The sequence below is a fragment of the Lepus europaeus genome, chromosome 13, assembly GCF_033115175.1.
Source record: "Lepus europaeus isolate LE1 chromosome 13, mLepTim1.pri, whole genome shotgun sequence".
Taxonomy (NCBI): domain Eukaryota; kingdom Metazoa; phylum Chordata; class Mammalia; order Lagomorpha; family Leporidae; genus Lepus; species Lepus europaeus.
In genome coordinates, this window is record NC_084839.1 from 85,649,482 (window position 1) to 85,669,943 (window position 20,462).

At 51.2% G+C, this 20,462-nt stretch overlaps 1 protein-coding gene across 2 annotated transcripts in view; it reads left to right on the forward strand.

Annotated features, from left to right (window-relative positions):
• NPHP1 (nephrocystin 1) overlaps positions 1-9,866 on the forward strand; it is a 61,956-nt gene extending 52,090 nt beyond the window's left edge. For both annotated transcript variants that reach the window (XM_062209856.1, XM_062209857.1), the window contains exons 17-20: positions 921-1,033; positions 3,426-3,499; positions 7,545-7,589; positions 9,019-9,866. In XM_062209856.1, coding sequence (XP_062065840.1) covers positions 921-1,033; positions 3,426-3,499; positions 7,545-7,589; positions 9,019-9,291 — 505 coding nt within the window. In that variant the 3' untranslated portion in view covers positions 9,292-9,866. The remainder of the gene's footprint in view (positions 1-920; positions 1,034-3,425; positions 3,500-7,544; positions 7,590-9,018) is intronic.
• Positions 9,867-20,462: the final 10,596 nt, after the last annotated feature.

Consider the following 20,462-nt stretch of genomic DNA (forward strand, 5'->3'; position numbering starts at 1 on the left):
TTTTGATTGGGGTGTTTAATCCATTTAAAGTAATTACTGATAGAGAAAGAATTGCTTTGGCCATTTTATTGCTTGTTTTCTGTATGTCTAATACGTCTTTTTGTTCGTCATTTCCTCCTTTATTGCTTGGCTTTGTGTTTGATTTCTTACAGGGACACATTTTTATTCCCCTTTCATTTTATTTTGTGTATATTCTACTGATGTTTTCTTTGTGGTTACCATAAAGATTAAATATAACATCATAAAGTTATAATCATCTATTCTAGATTAGTTGTTAAACAACTTAGCTTCAATATTGAGGGTGGTTTTTTTTTTTTTCCTATTTTTGAGCTCTCACTATGTATCAGGGACTGCATTAAGCACTCCACACTCACTTCATTTTATCCTGTTTAGTAGCCTATTACTATTCATAGTCTACAAACGAGGAAACCAAAGCCCAGGGAGAGTATGAACTCATCCGAAGCCGCATAGCTAGGAAGCAGCAAAGTCAGGACTCGGTCCAGGTCTGTCCCACCCTCACATCCCACCCAGCACTTAGCACAGTCTGAGCTGGTATTTCCTCTGAACTCACCACATCAGGTGTGGCAGCCACATGCCCTTGTGCAAACTTGTAGCTGACCAGTCCCTTTCTTTCCAAAACACATAACTGATGATTTTTTTTTTTTTAATTTTGAGACTTAACATGGGTGTCTGTGTTAAAATGGAAGTGCAAGGATGGCGACACAGAGCTGAGATCTGAACATGAATCTGAGTTATCTAAAGTTTAGGTGGCTACCTTGTTGTAGAAGTTTTCCTTTACAATGTTAGAATTATTTCCCAATAATGAAGCAAAGCTTGGAACTGTAATGTACATTAAAAAGACACTATAGGTTGGGCTGTAGGGGACTGCAGTGAACACGTTTGTTTTCCTTCTTTAATAGTCTCCTGCCAGAAACATTGATTGGAAGTATGTGTTCCATCCACTTGTTGGTATTTTATCGACAAATTCTTGGAGATGTCCTCCTGAAAGACAGGATGAGCTTGCAAAGTGCAGGTAAGGGGGCTGCCGTGTGATGACTGAAAGCAAACGTGTAAATGCCGGCTGTGTCTTCTGCTCCCAAGTATGACGTCGGGACAGAATTTATGTCAGTGTGTCCATCACTTATGAGACTCTCGGAGGCGGACTTTGAGCTTTGGAAGCTCGCTATGTCTTGAGTCCTTTCAAATGTACACATTTTCACTTTTCCAGTTCTCGAGGTTTGAGATCCTAAAACTTAGACACAATCATATTTCCCCTTAATGTCTCTGAATAATCTGTTTTTCTGTATGTGTTTGGTATGCATATCATCTCGTTGGGAAGAAAAGAAATCACCCAGAATAGCTGGCTTTGTCACTGGATTAGTTAAAATCAATGAATCCAAGTAAGAGGTCTTCTGGTATTCTCTCTACTGTTTGTTTTCATTCTTGTAACTTTTTTATAAGTTGGAACATTTTTCCAAGTAAAATGCTAAAAAATAATTTAAAAACCAATGAGTTGTCATATGTGATTGGATTTACAAAGAGAAATGCATGTGTTATAAGAATTGCCTCCAAAAAGGAAAACCATTTAATTCTATTGGGTATTCTTTGAATTCAGTTGTTGGTCAGCAGATACCTCCTGAGTGCCTGCTCTGTGCCAGTCATTGTGCTAGGTCCAGCAACGGATGAGACTGGCCTGGGCACCCCTGCCCTGGGGAAGAGACAGACCACAGACACAGATTACATGAATAGACTTTTTCAGTCTTTTAAAATGAGTGCTGTGAGTCAGAATATGCAATGGGAGCATACACTAGGAAGGCTGGAATTAAGGTGCAGGGTGAGGGAGGCCAAAAATGTCTAAGGTGAGGCCTGAGAGAGGAGCTCGTGAGGGAGGAGGACCCTTCCTGGGTAGAGGGCCAGCATGTCCAAAACCCTGGGGCAAGAAGGCATGCTGGGGTTGAGGGGTTGGAGCTGCAGGCAGGCCAGGGTGGGAGTGGTGGTGAGAGGGGGGAGCCCTGGTAGAAATGGAACTCACACCTCAGGAGCCAGGGCTGACTGCAGCTCTGAGGGGAGGGCGCTGAAGCTTACCGTCAGCGCGGGCTCTTGCGCTCGGGGACTCCGGGAGCCTCTCGGATGATGCGACTGATGAGAGAGGCTGAGGCTTGCGGAGGACGGAGGACGGTTGGCTTCATCAGTAAACCTAGGAAGACCTAGAGAAGGCATTTTTTTCTACTGAGGACACAAAATTAGATGTGGCAGCATTGCCCTTGCCATTCCTAAAGCACCTGCTGTGGTGTGAACGTCCCCCCGCGAAATTCCGAGGTGATGGCGTTGAGTGGTTTAGGAGGTGGGGCCTTCAGTGGTGACGAGGCCGTGAGGGGTGCCTGCTCGTGAATGGAATAGATGCCCGTGACGGAGGGAGTGTGTCTGCGTGCCCTCTGCCTCTGCCAGAAAACTGGGTGTTGGTGCCTTAATCTTACCGTTCCCAGCCTCTAGAACTGTGATGCGTACATCTCTATTGTTTGTGAATTGCCCAATCTCAGATCTTCTGCTTCAGCAGTGCAAATGGACAAGATACACCCTTCCTGATTTATTTACTTACTCAAAAGGCACAGTGACAGGAACAAACAGAGGGAGAGAGAGAGACAGAGAAAGCTTCCGTCTGCTGATTCACTCCCTAAATGTCCAAAACAGCCATGGCTGGGGCCAGGCCAAAACCAGGAACCAAGAACATCTGGGTCGTCCACATAGGCAGAAGGGGCCCAGGTGCTTACCATGGGCTTCTGCCTTCCAGGGTGTGCATTAGCGGGAGCTGGCTAGGAAGCAGAACAGCCCAGACCTAGACGGGCACTCCGGGATGGAGTGTGGGTATCCCAGGAGGCAGCTGACCCCACCGTGCCCACATCCTCCCGGAGTGCTTCCTGCAGAGGGCTCGAAGGAGCCTCAGTTCCCCTGCACGGCATGCGGCAGAACTGCCAGCTCCTTCCGCTGTGGTCCGCTTCTCTGGAGCCACACCTGAAACACCTGCTTCCGCCTCCTCCTGCGCCTCTGGTTACCACCCACCCTTCCTTCCTGCAGCTGGGCTTTTTCCCAATGCGAGATCCATTTTGGCACACTGCCGTCATAAGGAGGAAAAAGAGGTTGAAAACACCATTACACACACACACACACACAATGTTCTGACCTCACTCTAGGCAGAGGCACTGCCCCTGACCTGTTTGGTATGAGCGTCACTTTAGAAGTCCCTGGGATAGAGGTAGGGACAGTTTTGAACCCTCCCAGGGGTTCGATGTGTGTAGCATTAACATATTCAGCAAGTCCTCTAGCCTAGTGATTTTCATCTGAGTGAATATTTTCGTGTGTATTGCAGTAAAATACGTTGGCTGAAGTTTGCATAAAGTTCCTTCTGTTCTTCTTTTGCATTTCAGAGTTAATTAGTCACCCAATGCTGGCCACCTTCCCCAAGCTCTTGGAGCAGCCTGACGTGATGGATGCTCTCAGGGTGGGTACCGTGCACTCCGGAGGGAACCTGCTTCTGAGAGCAGTAAGCAGACTGCGGGGGTGATGCCCCAGCCCTGTGCATTGTCGGCTTGCCCAGGCTCATCCTGCCTGCCTCGGTGTGGGGTTGCTTCCCAAGGGCTGCCCCCCTGACCCAGTAAGCAGAGGGAGTGTCTGCTGTGTGCACTGTTGCAGTCCCTTGCCGTTCGTTCCTTGGCTTAAGATGACCGTTGCCTGTGTCCTAAGAGCAAAATCCCAGAACAGTCTGCTAGGTCAGTCACTGAGTTTTCGGGGGGAAGTTGGGCGTGCATATCGCTTTAAATTTAATTTGATGTATGTCATCAGCTATCTGAAATAGCAGCCGGGTGTTAGTTGAATCCTTGGAAATCTCCAATTTTCAGCCATTTTTAACTTCAAAAATGGCCATTTCTAATGGTCTGACCTAATCTGCAGCTATTAGAAGACCTGTGTTTGTGCAAGGCAAATGCGCAGATGAAGTGACAAGTGCCATGGGGGATGTAGAATCCAGGGTCTTAAAGCCTCAGGACCATGTTTCTTTAAAAAGGTCTCAGTGGGGTGGACCTTGTAGAAGGCTGGGGCCACATAGGATTTTCTTTTTTTTTTGTTTGGTTGGTTGGTTAGTTGGGTTTTTTTGTTTGTTTGTTTGTTTGTTTGTGCCAGAGTGGACAGTGAGAGAGAGAGACAGAGAGAAAGGTCTTCCTTTTCCACTGGTTCACCCCCAAATGGCCACTGCGGCCAGCGCACCACACTGATCCGAAGCCAGGAGCCAGGTGCTTCTCCTGGTCTCCCATGGGGTGCAGGGGCCCAAACACTTGGACCATCCTCCACTGCACTCCCGGGCCACAGCAGAGAGCTGGACTGGAAGAGGAGCAACCGGGACAGAATCCAGCACCCCAACCAGGACTAGAACCCGGTGTGCCGGCGCCGCAGGTGGAGGATTAGCCTAGTGAGCTACAGTGCCGGCCATTTTGTTTGTTTGTTTGTTTTTTGACAGAGTGGACAGTGAGAGAGAGAGACAGAGAGAAAGGGGGACCACATAGGATTCTGGCACGCCGGGATGTCAGTGAAGACATTCTGGGGAAGGGTCCGTGTGAACAAACACTCTGAGGCAGGAAGGAACTGAGACTGGTTTTCTTTTATTATTTTATTTTTTGAAGATTTATTTTATTTATTTGAAAGACAGAGTTGTAGAGAGAGGTAGAGACAGAGAAAGAGGTCTTTCATCTGCTGATTCACTCCCTAAATGGCCGCAATGGCCAGAACTGAGCCGATCCAAAGCCAGGAGCCCAGAGCTTCATCCCAGTCTCCCACACAGGAGACTGGGTGCAGGAGCCCAAGGACTTGGGCCATCTTCCACTGCTTTCCCAGGCCATTGCAGAGAGGGGGATTGGAAGTGGAGCAGCCAAGACTTGAACTAAGCACCCACATGGGATGCCGGTGCTGCAGGCCAGGGCTTTAGCTCGCTGGGCCACAGCGCTGGCCCCCAAGACTGTTCTTGAGAAGAACAGATGATCTGTGTGGAGTGTTGCATGCAGGGGAGGGAGTGGTCAGCAGATGGACAAGGGCAGACAGTCTCGGTGTGGAGGAGGAGGCGTGTGGGAAGTGGTGAGGGCCTTGTGAAGGTTTGTGCTTTAGGCAAACTCCTCTGTTGGCACGGAGAGGTGGGCTGACACCCATGCAGCAGGGAGGGGAGCTTGGTTGGGAGGTCACTCCTGTTGACAAGAGGGAAGTCAGATGGGCCAACAGCAGAAATGGAAGGAGGACTTGATCATCTCCAGAGATTCATGTTCGACTTTGAAACTAAGCCTTGTGCCAGTTGGCTGAGGTTGATGTTGTGAACAGTAACTGAAGTTTTCCAAGATTCAAGAAGGTGTTTGTGGCACGTGTCACCCATAGCATCAGGTGAGTGCATTTAGCACCACAGCTAGAGACTGCAGATTCGCCTTTTCTTCCACTGCAGAGTCATTGGCATCAGAATATTTATTCATTACACAGAACATACATACGTTGATTCATTCAAGAAGGATTTCACCAGAGCCCACGCTGGATAAGGCACTGTGCTGGCCACAGAGACATTTCTCTAGGTGTGCAGTAGTCCCAAAATCTAGATCCAGGCTGAAAAAAAAAAAATCTACATTTCCCTAATAAGAAGACAGCTCAGCGATGTGCAGTGGCCTGGCCAGCCATGGAGCTTGGCAGTGGCCACGTTGGAGCTGTCGCTGTGGGTCGGCTCCAGGTACATCCAGATGTGCCACAGGCCATTCCAAAAGAGGCACCTGGGGAAGGCTGTGCACGTCCGTTATAAGTGGGGAAAAAAAATCCCATCTGAGGCTTAAGCATCTTGACATTTATATTACATATCTGCTGTGAAAACATCTAGAATGGACTCCAGACAGGTCCCAGTGATCGCCTCTGAGTCATGGCTTCTTTTATCTGTGTTTCCTTGCATTTTCTACAGTGAATTCCTTCTGTAATGAATAATGAAAGCAGTGATCATTTCTAGTCTCTTGGGCCTTCTCTTCGCGGCCTTTGAATAAGAGAGGCTGTGCTGGGGTGGCCCACTCAGGTGGACTTCTCACTCGCACACCTCGCCGGCGTGGATCAAGGGAAGACCCTGCTCCATAGCCCCCCGTGGCAGGCCAGCAGAGGCGCCACTGTCTCATAGCATCATCTAGAACAAAGCACATCCTCTGAAGGAAAAGAGAGCGAATGGAGAAGTGTCCTTGGCCTTCCCACCGTCTATGGCCCAAAGGGACCTGGACCCCTTCTGCTCCCATCTCATTGGCCAGAACTAGTCACGTGGTCCACTTAAGTTCTGGGTAGCTGTTTGCTGGGGAGGGAAAGGAGCAGATGCTGGTGCAGTCATGGGGACCCCCCCCCATGTTGTTCCCCACTGAGTCACTCTGACCGAGGCCTCCTACTGCTTGCTGGTGCCTCAGTGAAAAATAAGGCAGGGCCCTGACACTGCACTCAGTCGGCAGATTTGCCAGAGAGGAAGTCTAAAGTTGCTAGGTGAGGTCATAACCTTTTTAACTTTACATAATGAAGCCTGAGAGCCGGCTAGTATCCACTTAGCTAAGTCAGTCTGTGGTTGGTGTTTTAATAACAATGGCACCTGGCCTGCTTGGTAAGACACCTGAAGCGCCGACAGGCTGAGCAGTGCCGGGTGAGGGCCCCAACCCTGTGAGGCTGTGATAACCACACACGTTCCACGCCGTCCTCCTAGAGGGCTGTCTGTGATCCCGCGGGGAGAAGCGCCCCTTCGAGGCATCACTTGTTTAATGGGGAAGCTCTCTCTTTGTGCTGTGCGTCACATTCACCCAGGGCCTCCCTACTGGGAAAGCTCCGATGCTTTCAGGTTACCCATGAAATCAGGCTGTGGCACAGGACACCTGCAGAGCTGCAGGGAACCAGGCCCCGGGCCAGGCGGCCCCGAGACTGGCCACATTCCACTCCGGCTCACCGTGTGCCAGGAACTGGCACCGTAACAGTCTTCCATTCAGTCTTCCGGGGTCAGTTCAGCTCCGAGCTTTTTATTTCTTTAAAGAAGCTGTTCTGAGCCTTGTGGACAGATTGGAGATATTTTCTCGCATGAGTCTCTCTCTCTCACCCCAGCCATTGTTACCCTGTGGTGGGCAGAGCTGGGGAGGAGCGTGGCGCCTGGCAGTGCTTCCTGTTGGTGTGGCTGACTGCCCCTCACACCTTAACCCCGCGGTGTTGGTCAGGGGCTGCCTTAGGCGTGCAGACTATTTGGCCATGTGTGTGTGCCTCTGATTCTCCTCTGAAATAAATGTGACGGAAGATAATTATGGGTCCATGAAAGATGCGTCTTTCACGGGTGCGTCTGCCTCGTTGGTCTGGTTCTGGGTCGTTCACCAGACGCCTAATGACAGTCACTTCTTACACGTGTGGATTCTGTTCAGCGTTGGTAGCCCTGTCTGTGAGTTTAATTACAGAGTAAAGTTGCAAACGTGGGGCCAGAACTTGTGAATGGCAGCACTGACATAATATTCCTGTTTGCTTTTTAGAGTTCATGGGCTGAGAAAGAAAGTACATTTAAGAGATCAGAGAAGGTAATGTGATTTTTCATGCTGAACTTGGTATTTGCAGTGGTATGTTTGTGTGCATGTTCTAACAACACCTCCTCCTTAGCAAAAGTAGCCGTGGTCGTCATCCCCCGAACCAAGTACACTGCGGCGTCAAGGCCTCAAAGACACTCTCCGAGAAGGGCTTCCTGAGTGTCTCCAGGGTGAGGAGGGACCCTGCTCAAAACATCTGACAGATCACAGAGATGTTGGTTAGATGCAGGGAAAGTTTCTAAGCCAACGCCCCCCAGTTGGCAAATACATTTGTTTTCCTTATTGAAAAATAAAAAATCTTTAGCTCTCCAAGTCCGTATCAGGTAAGGAGAAGGAAGAGGAAAACTGACCCGCGCTGAGAGGGAGGGAGGCCTGGCTTTGTAGAAGCACTGTGACCACCAGACCAGCCCTGCGTGAGTCAGTGTTGCGTTTGACTCCGAGCTGGGACTTCGCAGTGTTCTGTAAGAGGCCACATCGTGTGTGCCTTAAGATCTCTGTCACAGCTACTCGCGGCACTGCTGCAGTGTAGACACCAGCCGTAGACCACATGTAAGTAACCATGTGTGGCTGTGTTCTGCACGGGCACGTTTGGCCCACAGCCTGCCGTTTGCCAGTTCATGTTCTAAACGTGGAATGTGTAAACAAATTCAAAGTTTTAAAAATTAAAGTAAAAAAATATGTAGATCTGGATTCCACGTTTGAGCTCCTGTTTGATCAGTGCCGTGTGCACGTGACCTTTGCCAAAACTGGCAGGCTTGGTGCTACTCTAGTACAGCGCTGGGATCTGCATGCAGACGCTGTGTGCGTGGCTCTCCCGCAGCCAGCCTGCCGTGCCCTCTGAGCTGGGGATTGACAGACACACTCGATGTTGCACTGTTGCTATCTGTGAGGGTCCAATACCCTCAGGACCAAAAGACCCCACCACCCCTACTCCAGGCATTGCTGGAGATAAGCCAACAGCTTCTTCCGCCTCCAGTCTTTGGATCCCATGCAGAATACCTGCTCCCCTGCTGTTGCCATTACCTGACAACCGGCTGTGACCTGCTGTGAGCATACAGTACATACAGAGCTGACTTCACGTTGTGTCTTCATTATGTTTACCTAGAGCCACACCCGTGTCACCAGAATTAGATGACAATCCCCAGGCTCCTTGACAGAATAGGTGACACTCTCGGTGTAGCTCAGGAGACACCCTGGTCGCAGGGAGCCTCTCAGCCTCCCAGCAAGGCCTCGGCCCTACCCCGTGTAGACCAGTGCTTCCCTGGAGCAGGGCGTGTCCTGGAGTGGCTGGCTCAGAGCCCTCACTGCCAGGCACGATGGCACCTTGCATCCCACCCCCGGGGTGGCTCTAGCTAAGAGAGCTCCTAGAATGTCAGTGGTGCCCTGTGTGCGCGCTCACCAGTGGCTGTGGCTGTTTTCCCAGAGAGACAAGGAGTTCCTGAAGGCCATGTTTCTCCTGGTGTACCACGACTGTGCCTTCCCGCTTCTTCATTCCACGCTCCTGCTCCCCTTCAAGTGGGCAGAGGAAGAGACCGAGGCCGCCCGCTGGAGGTTTATCGCCGACTTCCTGAAGCAGAACCAGGAAAACGAGGGCGCCCTGCAAGGCCTGCTGTCGCCAGCCGGGGTCCACGAGCCTTTCGACCTTTCAGAGCAGACCTACGACTTCCTGAGCGAAGCAAGAGGGAGTGTGGCCTGACAGCGGGGCCCCGGCCCCACGTCCCACCATCCCACCCAGTAAGTGTGGCTGACAGCGGGGCCCCGGCCCCACGTCCCACCCTCCCACCCAGTGTGGCTGACAGCGGGGCCCCGGCCCCGCGTCCCACCCTCCTACCCAGTGTGGCTGACAGCGGGGCCCCGGCCCCGCGTCCCACCGTCCCACCCAGTGTGGCTGACAGTGGGGGCCCCGGCCCCGCGTCCCACCATCCCACCCAGTGTGGCTGACAGTGGGGGCCCCGGCCCCGCGTCCCACCGTCCCACCCAGTGTGGCTGACAGTGGGGGCCCCGGCCCCACATCCCACCCTCCTACCCAGTGTGGCTGACAGCAGGGGCCCCAGCCCTGCATCCCACCAAGTCTGGGGGTCCCAGAGGTGGCCCTGGCCCAACATCCCACCAAGTTCTGGGGGGCCCTCCATGAAGACTTGAGTAAAATGGCAGAAACCAAGGGAGCTGTCACACAGGAGCTTAGATCTTACTCTGTTTTTGTACAGACCATATGGTTTAAGAAATATTAGTGAGTAACTGGGATATGTTTTAAAACAATAAAATAAATTTTCATATAAGGAGTACTGTCATATTTAAATTTAAAGATTTTTTTTCATAAATCCAGTATGTGGGTTTGAAGTTGATGATGTAGATTTCTATAAAAGCAAGATTTTTTTTTTTAATTTTTTTTTGACAGGCAGAGTGGATAGTGAGAGAGAGAGACAGAGAGAAAGGTCTTCCTTTGCCGTTGGTTCACCCTCCAATGGCCGCTGTGGCTGGCGTATCTCACTGATCCGAAGCCAGGAGCCAGGTGCTTCTCCTGGTCTCCCATGGGGTGCAGGGCCCAAGGACTTGGGCCATCCTCCACTGCACTCCCGGGCCATAGCAGAGAGCTGGCCTGGAAGAGGGGCAACCGGGATAGAATCCGGCGCCCCGACCAGGACTAGAACCCGGTGTGCCGGCGCCACAAGGCGGAGGATTAGCCTGTTAAGCCACAGTGCCGGCCTAAAAGCAAGATTTTATCAAAAGCTAAATTTATGAGTATTCAAGCAAGTGAAAGGACAGCCTACGAAATGGGAGAAGATATTTGCAAGTCATGTAAGGATCAGATTAATATCCAGACTATGAATTTCTGAGTGTCGCTAATAAAATTTACCTTGTAGAATGAAGGGGAGATCAGAGCGATCCTTTGGAGACATTTGTGTCAGTCACTTGATTCAGTCTAATGTTCGAATGGGATAGCTGCAAAAGAAGCATCATTTTTGCCTTTTCAAATCACTTCCAAGTGCTCTCAAAAAATGAGAAAAACTTCCCGGTGCTGGAGAGCGGAGCGGACCGACCCTTTCAGAGACCAGCCATGAACTAGTTAGAGAGACTTGTGACGCTGGGGAAATCTCCCAAGTCCTCCCTGTTAACAGCAAATTGCAGCAGCCGGCATTGAGTGCGTGCTGTGTGTCTGGAGCTCTCTGAGTTCATTCAGTTACTCCCCACAACTTTGGGGATTGCTTCAAAATGTCCATGGAAATGGAGTTAAAAATAAGGTTATTTTGGGGTAAAAAAATATGGAAATTCATGCATACAAGGGGTCTTCAAAAAGTTGATGAAAACGTATATCATGAAAAAAACTGCGTGGATGTTAACTTACCTTTAATTCCATCTCGGAGCGCCCTCGCCTATAGGAGGTAGGTACTGTCTTTTCTGTATTGCAGGCCAGGCAGGGTAAATGGTTTGCCTAAGGTCAGGGCTTGTAAGTGGCCCAACTGATTTACCAAGTAAAAATGTCATGTTTCTTTTTATTTTAAAGATTTATTTATTTGAAAGGCAGAACCACAGAGAGGGAGAAACAGAAATCTATCCATGGTTCCCTCCCCATATGCCCTCACCAGCGTGGAGCTGGGCCAGGTTGAAGCCAGGAGCCAAAAACCCCATTGGGGTCTCTCACATGGGTGGGAAGGACCCGAGCATGTTGGCCATAATCCTCTGCCTCCTAGGAGCATGAGGAGGAAGCTGATCAGAGCCACGGAGTAGCCAGGGCTCCAGGCGCTTAAACTCACTGCGCTACAAGCCTGCTCCTCATGTCATTCTCTAAGAAGTTCTGCCTAATCAGTGCAAGCCTTTAGTTATGTGTGGAAATAAAATAGAGGGGGCTGTTTGAAGAAATATGACAAATTAGGGTTTGACCTAAGTGATTAGCGTCCCATCAGAAGTAACTTTTTGCTAACAACGTACTCCCTTCAAAGAGGCATTTATTTTTAGAAATCTGTCATTTCTGGGCTTAACATGAATTTCACTTGGTCCCTGTATCAGTCCATTTTCCATTACAATAAATACCTGAGGCTCCTAACTTAGCTCACTGTGCAGGGGCATGGCACGGCTTCACAGTGGCGGGAGCGCCTACGAGGAGAGATGACAAGGAAGACAGGATTCCTGCGAGCTGGGGAGGGCCAGTCCCAAGTGAACTACCCTGATCCCTTCCAAGGGCAGGCCCCCAGGACCCCTGCTTCTCACCATCGCCACTCCGGGGACCGAGTTCCCAGTACATGAACCTCTGGGGAGCACACTTCAGTCAAATCCAAAGCCAAATCAAAGCGATCGCCATGTGAAAGGGCTTCCAGCCACCAGGGTGAGGAGGGAGAACCCGGCCGTGCAGAAATGAATTCACGAATCACGCAGACCTGCAGCCCTCCTCGGCCCTGCTCTCAGGCCACCTGTCCACCTTGGCGGGGGTGGGGGGCAGGCTGTGTTGGGTGTGTTCTTCTGTCACTGAGTTGCCTGCCCTGGGAACCCTGTAGTCCTCTTTTTGAAGCAACACCAGGCCAAGTGGCTCCCCACTGTGAACGACATTTTCCTGTAGAATCGCTAATTCCTAACATCCACCTTTTTTTTTCCTAACCGGTTGGCTTTTTCCAAGAATGAAGCCCCGGGTGAGGCGAGTTTTGAATGAAGGGAAATGCTGGCGAGTCCCTCTCAAGGAGTGTCCAGCACAGAGAGCGAGCTGCTTGTGAATGTGTTCTCCCAGACGCTTCCGTGTGCATCTGAGCATGTGTCATGCTTCTGACACACGAGGAAAGCGTGGGGACAGGAGAGGAAGCAGCGGAGTGAGGCGTGGGCCACCGTGAGGTGCACGGCAGGCAGCCTGGATACAGAGGGGACAGAGCCACCTAGGGGGGACAGAGCCACCTGCGGGGGACAGAGCCACCTGGGGGGTCCCTCTCACTGCCAGGCTCCGACTTCTCTGTCAGTGGAATCTCTCTTTTGCCACAAAACCTCCCTCACTTTCTAAATGCCACTTGTTGGCTTCCAAAACAGGAAGAGGTTGTCAAGGAGCCGAAAACATCCTGGAAACCAGGCGGGGAGGGGGGGGGGGGTTTCTGTGTTAGGGAGGTGACTTAGCAACACTGAATTAACCAGGACAGCCAAGGTGGGGGAGCAGCACCAGACCGGCCAGCGGGCCGTGCTGACCAGTGCCCATCCCAGGGTGCCTGCGCATGGCAAGGGGCTCAGGTTGGGGGGTTACAGACAGCCTATTTCTCCCCAACCTCTCAGTCTCATAACACTAAGTGTGGGATCCATCAGGTCAGGAGGAGGTGAAAAATGGTGCAGCTCCCTTGCCAGGTGCTCCGGATGGATGGCTCCGGGCAGAGTCCACCTATGTATTACAGAGCAGGTGCAACCTCATCTTCGTGGGCTTAGGGCCTAATGGGTGAAGCCAGAACAACTCATCTGAAATTGACAATCCCGTGTACAAAGGGAGCAGGTTTGACTTGCTAACAAGGGGCAGCTGGGAAACCCAGCAGCTTAACCAAGGAGGAGTTTAACAAAGGAGCAGGGGCACTCCTCTGCCAACGGAGAACTTTGTCCATCTGCAGCCTCTGGGCATCCTTTGCCGGGAATGACTGCGCTTTCCAAGTTGTGGGTTCTCTCAGGGCATGGAAGGATCAGAGGTGGCCATCACCCCGTGCTGCGCGTTCCGCGGGGACAGAAGCCTACTTACGCAGGGCACTGTGCAGCGAAGGTTTACCACCGTCCGCACATTCACCCATTGACTCAACACCTGAGCCCCAGGTGCAGCACTGGGCTTGGAGAGACCTGTCCTCCATCCCAACCTAACAATCACACACCAGGTGAGCAGCAGTCATGCAAAACGGCCATGAAGGAAGGAGGGCACAGATGGCCGGAGGAGCCTAGCAATGTGTCTTCCAGCAACACGATGGCCTGGGATATGAATGAGCCACACTACATAGTGCACAGAGCAGAGTCCTCTCCAAATTCCCACTCTCTGACATTGGGGAGCAGCTAGTCAGATCAATTTGGGGGGACTCTCACTGTGAACTCCCACATCCACTCTCAAACCCAGGAATGTATAGATTTGTAACACTGTGTTCTTCCAGATCCGGGCTTGCTGTCTGAACTGATGAACTGATATTTAGACACAGGGACCTAAATGACTAGGATGGGAGGGGAAGGTGTGGGGTTAAGGGCACCAGAGCGAAGGGCTGCCCCCACCGGCCCCAGTCTCAAAGGCAGGCAGATGGAGGCCTGGGTTTTCTGACGGAGTGCTGGCTGACAGTGAGGGTGTGCAGGTCTGCCTGCAGAAACGAAGCAGAAATCATTCATGGAACACAGCTCACTCCCAGGACTGTGCTAGCGTGTCTGTTTCTCAGACTCTCGAAGACTGGACCTTACCCTGCCCATTCGTGTCTGCCTTTGCCAAGAAGAGATGGCTTTTGTAGAACTCTGTCCGCTGGAGGAGGCCAGCCTGGGGGTTAACAACAGCCGCTGAGAGGCTCCCGGCTTGCTGGGCTGTCTTCCGGGTAGGTGCCTCTGCGTAGCTCCTCCATGACTGTCCTGGCAGCTGTCTCTTAACCCTGCAGTGCACTGTATCCACCCAAATCCTTGCAGATACCGAGAACCTGACCCAGTTCTGCCTGCTGGCCACAAGCACAGCCTGGACCACAATTTCTTGAGCCCACCGGCACGTGTGCATGCTATCCACCCCATTTTACTTTTTAAAGATTTATTTATCATCTGAAAGGCAGAGTGATGAGAAAAAGAGAGAAAAAGAGCTTCCACCTGTTGGTTCACATCCAGGTCCCCTGTGTAAGTGGCTGGGGTGCAAGGACTTGGACCATTTTCCGCTGCTTTCCCAGGTGCATTAGCAGGGAGCTGGGTTGGAAATGGAGCAGCCGGGACTTGACCTGGTACTGATTTGGGAATGCTGGTGTCAAAGCCCCTATCCATCCCATTTTAGAGCTGGGGTGGATGTGATTTGTGGAGATAGCAGTTGCAATCCAGTTGTGTCTGAATCAACAGGCGAGAGCCAGTGAGGCACATGTGTTCCCACAGCTTAAAGGGGAGGCTATACTCCTCCTTGTATAGTACTTACATAGGCTACTGACGTGGACATCCAGTCTCTGCTGCCCAACATTCAGCCCCTCTCCGTAGCTCTGCCTCACCTTGGGGGCATTGTCGAATCAGTGATCAAGCTCCCCTGAAGCCAGCATTACCTCTGAACTCCTCACTTACCATCGGAGGCGATAAATTCCCTTCACTGTGAAGCCGGTTGGAACCATCTCTTCTAACGCTCACCACTGAAAGAACCCAAGTGCGTGCAACTGTCTGTTCTTTCCCCCGGCATGTCTGGCTTTCTTCTGGTCTGCTCCAGGGGTGTCAGACCACCTGTACACTGTCTCTGAAGAGTACATCAAGCAGTTTATTGGTAGGGAGTGGGTTCGTCTGCAAAGTCTGGGTGACTGAGAAAACAGGCACAGTTATTCAGACACTGTCCCTGATGGGGAGACTCCGCAGAGCAGGGAAATGAAAATCCTGGTTTTTACATTGAAGACTAAGAATTGGAGGGGCGTGGCCTGGGACCTAGCAAGCCTGTGGGCAATTGTGGTAAGGAGAGGGGCTAAAGCAAGTGACGTCATAAAGAAGTAGAAGAATGCCTGGGCTCACCCCAAAGCTGACCCTAAACAGAAAACAGAGAGATTTCAGAGTTGAGCTGCAGGGACTAGCACACACCCCATGTAGATCAGCACAGCCCTGCACAGCCCTGCACAGCCTTCCAAACTCAGCTGACGTGAAAACCATAGCCCAGAGAAGGCACATAGGAACTTAAAGCCCGAACCCATTAATGCTGCTCGATGAAACAAACCAAGAACCAACATTCCCCACACGATTTGAAGAAAACCCATAATCCTATAACATGAGGCTCATGCTGTCCAGGGGGCAACCCCAAATTACTTGATAGTTGAAGACCCAGGAAAATAGCAACGTCTCTGAATGAAGACGACAAGAGGAAAGAACGACTCGGAGGTGGCACAGTTGTTGGAACAGAGACACTAAAGCAGCCGTTTTCATCACGCTCCAAGAACGACAGGGGAAACCCTTTGAAATGAATGGGAAGAGCACATCTCAATGGACGAGTAGAGGATACAAAAAGGGAGCAAGCTGAACGTTTGGCAGCAGGAAATACAATAACCAAGCTGAAGAAGTCAGTGTCGGGTCAGATGTCGTGGCGCAGTGGGTTAAGCTGCCGCCGTTGACGGTGTCTCCCAAGTCAGAGCGCCAGTTCCTCTGCTTCTGACCCAGCTTCCTGCTAACGCTCCCGAGAAAGCAGCAGATGATGGCGCACGTGCTCGTGCCCCTGCTCCCTATGGGGGAGACCCAGACGGAGTTCGTTAGAGGCTCCTGGCTTCAGCCAAGCCCAACCCTGGCTGTTGCACACATTTGGAGAGTGAACCAGCCGTGGAAGACCTCTGTGTCTCCCTCTGTCTCTCTGTCTTCCAAACAAACAAATCTTTCTTAAAAATCAGTAACAGACTCAACATATTGATGGCTCAATAAGAGAGTATAGATGACACTGGGAAGAGCCATGGAACTTGAAGCCAGATCAATACAAATGGTGCAGCGAGAGCAACAGAAGGGAAACGGATTGGAAAAATAAACAGATCCCCAGGAACCCGTGGGGGAGTACTAAAATGTCTAGCATCCTTGTCAACAGAGTCTTGGAAGGAATAAAGAATGAGAACGTTAGAGGAAAAAAATATGCATTAACTGTGGGGCTAGGAGTTGGCTTTGTGGCCCTGTGGGGTAAGCTGCCACTTAGGATTCCCACATCCCAGATAGGAGCACCAGTCCAAGCTCGGGCTCCTCCACTCCCAAGCCAGCTCCCTGTGAATGTACCGGGGAGGTAGCAGATGACAGCCCAAACACTTGGGTCCCTGCCACCCATGTGAGAGATCTGTGTGGAGTTCTGGGCTCCTGGCTTCAGCCTGGTCCAGCTCCGGTTGTTGAGGGCATTTGAGGAGTGAATCAGCAGATGGAAGATCACTCTCTCTCTCTTGCCTTTCAAATAAATCAATCACATATATATATAATCATATACATGGATGCCAACAATTTCAATGAGTGCGGATTTCTTATTAGAAAACACACAGTAAAACAATGTTTTTAAAATCCCAAAATAAAAAAAAAATCTGCTGAGTTAGAATTTCATAATCCATAAAACATGCTTTAGAAATGAAGGTAAACTAAAGACAGTCTCAGGCCGGCGCCGTGGCTCACTTGGTTAATCCTCCGCCTGTGGCGCCAGCATCCCATAGGGGCACCGGGTTCTAGTCCCAGTTGCTCCTCTTCCAGTCCAGCTCTCTGCTGTGGCCCAGAAAGGCAGTGGAGGATGGCCCAAGTGCTTGGGCCCTGCACCCCCATGGGAGACCAGGAGGAAGCACCTGGCTTTTGGCTTCGGATCGACGCAGCTCTGGCCATTGCGGCCAATTGGGGAGTGAACCAGTGGATGGAAGACTCTCTCTCTCTCTCTCTGCCTCTCTTCTCTCTGTGTAACTCTGACTTTCAAATAAATAAATCAGTCTTTAAAAATATACACACAAATGCCAATTACAACAACTTGAACTCACATAGGCTGTGAGCGGAACAGAAAAGGCTCAACCACTTTGGAAAAGAGCTTGACATATCTGCTAAACACATGTAGTGTGTGACCCACAGTACCACCCCCAAGAACTTCCCAACAGAAATGCATCCAGAGAGTCACCAAAACACCTATTGCAGAATGCTGTTAGTAGATCCAGGATATGCTGAGTGACAGAGCCAAGCACAAAGGAATCTGTCAGAAAAAAGCAAAAACAACCCATAGGGTTAGAAGTCAAGGTATGGGGGGAAGGCGAGGTCCCCTGGCTCCTGGCTTTGGATCAGCTCAGCTCCGGCCATTGAGGACATTTAGGTAGTGAACCAGCAGATGGAAGACATTTCTCTCTGTCTCTCCCTCTGTCTGTAGCTCTACCTCTCAAGAAAATAAAATTTTTAAAAAATCAGAATAAGAGGCTGGCGCTGTGGCTCACTTGGTTAATCCTCCGCTTGCGGCACCGGCATCCCATATGGGTGCCGGGTTCTAGTTCCGGTTGCTCCTCTTCCAATCCAGCTCTCTGCTGTGGCCTGGGAGGGCAGTGGAGGATGGCCCAAGTGCTGGGCCCTGCACCGCATGGGAGACCAGGAGGAAGCACCTGGCTCCTGGCTTCAGATCGGCGCAGCACCAGCTGTGGTGGCCATTTAGGGGGTGAACCAATGGAAGGAAGACCTCTCTCTCTCTCTCTCTCTCTCACTCTACCTGTCAAATAAAAAAAAATCAGAACATAAACAGTAACAGTGGAGGTGCCCGCCTTGCTCAGGGAAGAGAGCCAGAAAAGAAGTGATTTCAGGATTAGAACTAGATAAGCAAGTAAGGATGCAGCTTGGTTTGATACGCCCATCGTAAACTGGAGATAATGCAGGTGACAAATGCATGTAGTGTACCTGACCCACTGAACAGGGCAGCGTAGCCCAGCCTGCCTTGAAACTGGAGATAATGCAGGTGACAAATGCATGTAGTGTACCTGACCCACTGAACAAGGCAGCTTAGCCCAGCCTGCCTTGAATGTGCTCAGAACATTTGCTCTAGCTCCGACCCAGCAAGGTCAGCTAACACGAGGCCTATTTTATCATAAAGCAGCATCTTGTGTAACTCACGGGACGCTGTACCAACAGCGACAAACACAACGGTTCTAGGGGTGTGCTTCCGCACCACCGCGAAGGCAGGACATTTTAGGTCAAATCACGGTACCTCGGGACTGTGTTCATTACCAGAACTGCCCTAAATGTTTTCATTTATGTTATCTCATTAGATCCTCCCCCGCTAACCCACACACACACAACCAGAGCCAGTGATAATCGTATGAATAGTACCAAGTACCGTTTGCAAGGCTTTTGAGATGACTTCGCTTAATTCTTAGGCACAACCTCACACCAGACTTGGCCTCGTGTCCGAATGCATTCGTACCCGCAGTCCCAGAGATATGTGAGGACTTCAAAAAGTTCATGGAAAATGGACTCAAAAGGTAAGTTTATTTTGTTGCAAAAGCATTTTGAAACCTATGTGTAGCTTCTCCGTAATACCCATTCTCCATGAACTGTTTGAAGACTGTTTGTGTATTGACTGTGAAGAGTTTTTTAACGATTTATTTATTTATTTACAGATTTATTTTATTTATATGAAAGACAGAGTTACAGAGAAAGGTAGAGACAGAGAGAGAGAGAGAGAGAGGTCTTCCATCTGTTGGTTCATTCCCCAGCTGCACCAATCCGGAACCAGGAGCCAGGAGCTTCTTCCAGGTCTCCCACATGGGTGCAGGGGCCCAAGGACTTGGGCCATCTTCTACTGCTTTCCCAGGCCATAGCAGAGAGCTAGATTGGAAGAGGAGCAGCCGGGACTAGAACTGGTGCCCATATGGGATGGCGGCGCTTCAGGCCAGGGCTTTAACCCTCATCACAGCACCAGCCCCTAATGATGTATTTAGTTATTTATTTGAAAGGTAGAGTTACGGGGGGAGAAGGGAGTGAGACAGAGAGACAGATGGGCCAATCCAAAGCCAGGAGCCAGAAGCTTCTCCCAGGTCTCCACGGGGGTGCAGGGGCCCAAGGCCTTGGGCCATCTTCCTCTGCTTCCCCACGTGCATTAACAGTGAATTGGATCAGAAGTGGAGCAGCCAGGACTGGAACTGGCGCTCACATGGGATACCGGTGTCACAGGTGGTGACAACCTGCTATGCCCAACGCCGCCGCCCACCCCCACTTCTTACGATCCCTAACTTCTCAGTGCCTGAGGTACATTATTAGCCCTATGGTTTTCTTACAAGAGGCGTGATTAGGGTATGCGGCATACTTATTTGTAGGTAAGAAAACACCACCTGTTTAAATAGAAGCATGAAATACGCCAAGTTTTTATAGTCTTGTTTTCCTCGGGCAGAGCAGGCTGAGGTCCTCTCTCTACCCGACAGTGCCAGGGGCTGTGGACTGTGCCACGGTCACTCTGTCACAGGTAAAATCGAAAGAGCCGAACAGAGCTGGGATTCGTGGAGCAGTGTGCCTGCTTTGCCAGGGGGTCATTGAGGGGGCCGTCCCTTCCTTCTGACCCCTCCTATAGGACCAGGAGAAGGGGCCACCAGGCAGGCTTGGGGCTCACCTGGGTGTGCACTGCTTCTCCTCTGGACACCATTGTTCTGGGCTTCATCTCACCTAGCTCCTCCTGACCCTGGCTTTTCACAGACCAGGTAGAGACCCAGCGAGCTGCTCCACCCACCTGTGCCCTGGAATGCACAGTGGAGGACACCAGCCTCTTGTCCTGGGCTTCTGATTACCCCAGCGCTCAGGGCAATCTTCCCATCACCTCTACTAACCCAGGAGGAAGGGGCTTGGACCCCCCCACCCCCACCCCTCCGGCACCCCCAACAGACACAGGGCACCAGGCCTTCTGTTTTCAGGGCAAGTCAGGAAAAATAGAGCTGATTGGAAGGCAGAGAGAGAAACGGCTGGGTCTCCGAGCTCCGTTGCCGGATGCCAGGTCCCAGCCCCTGTGCTTAGCAGGGCAGCGGCTCGGAGCCCAGCGCCTGGCTGGCACCAGCTGACAGCGGCGTGGGGACAGAAGATCTCGGCCCAGGCAGGTCCAGCCAGCTGGAGGCTTTTCAGATGCCCTTGTGGTGGGCTGTCCCCCCTGCCCCCCATTGAGGGAGGCAGCCGGTGGGAGGTGGAAGGGAGGGCGGCTTCCCTCCCTTGGGTGGGGAGCTGAGGGTGGCCCCAGGAGAGGAGCAGGAGAGAGCCAAGCAGGAGAGGCCA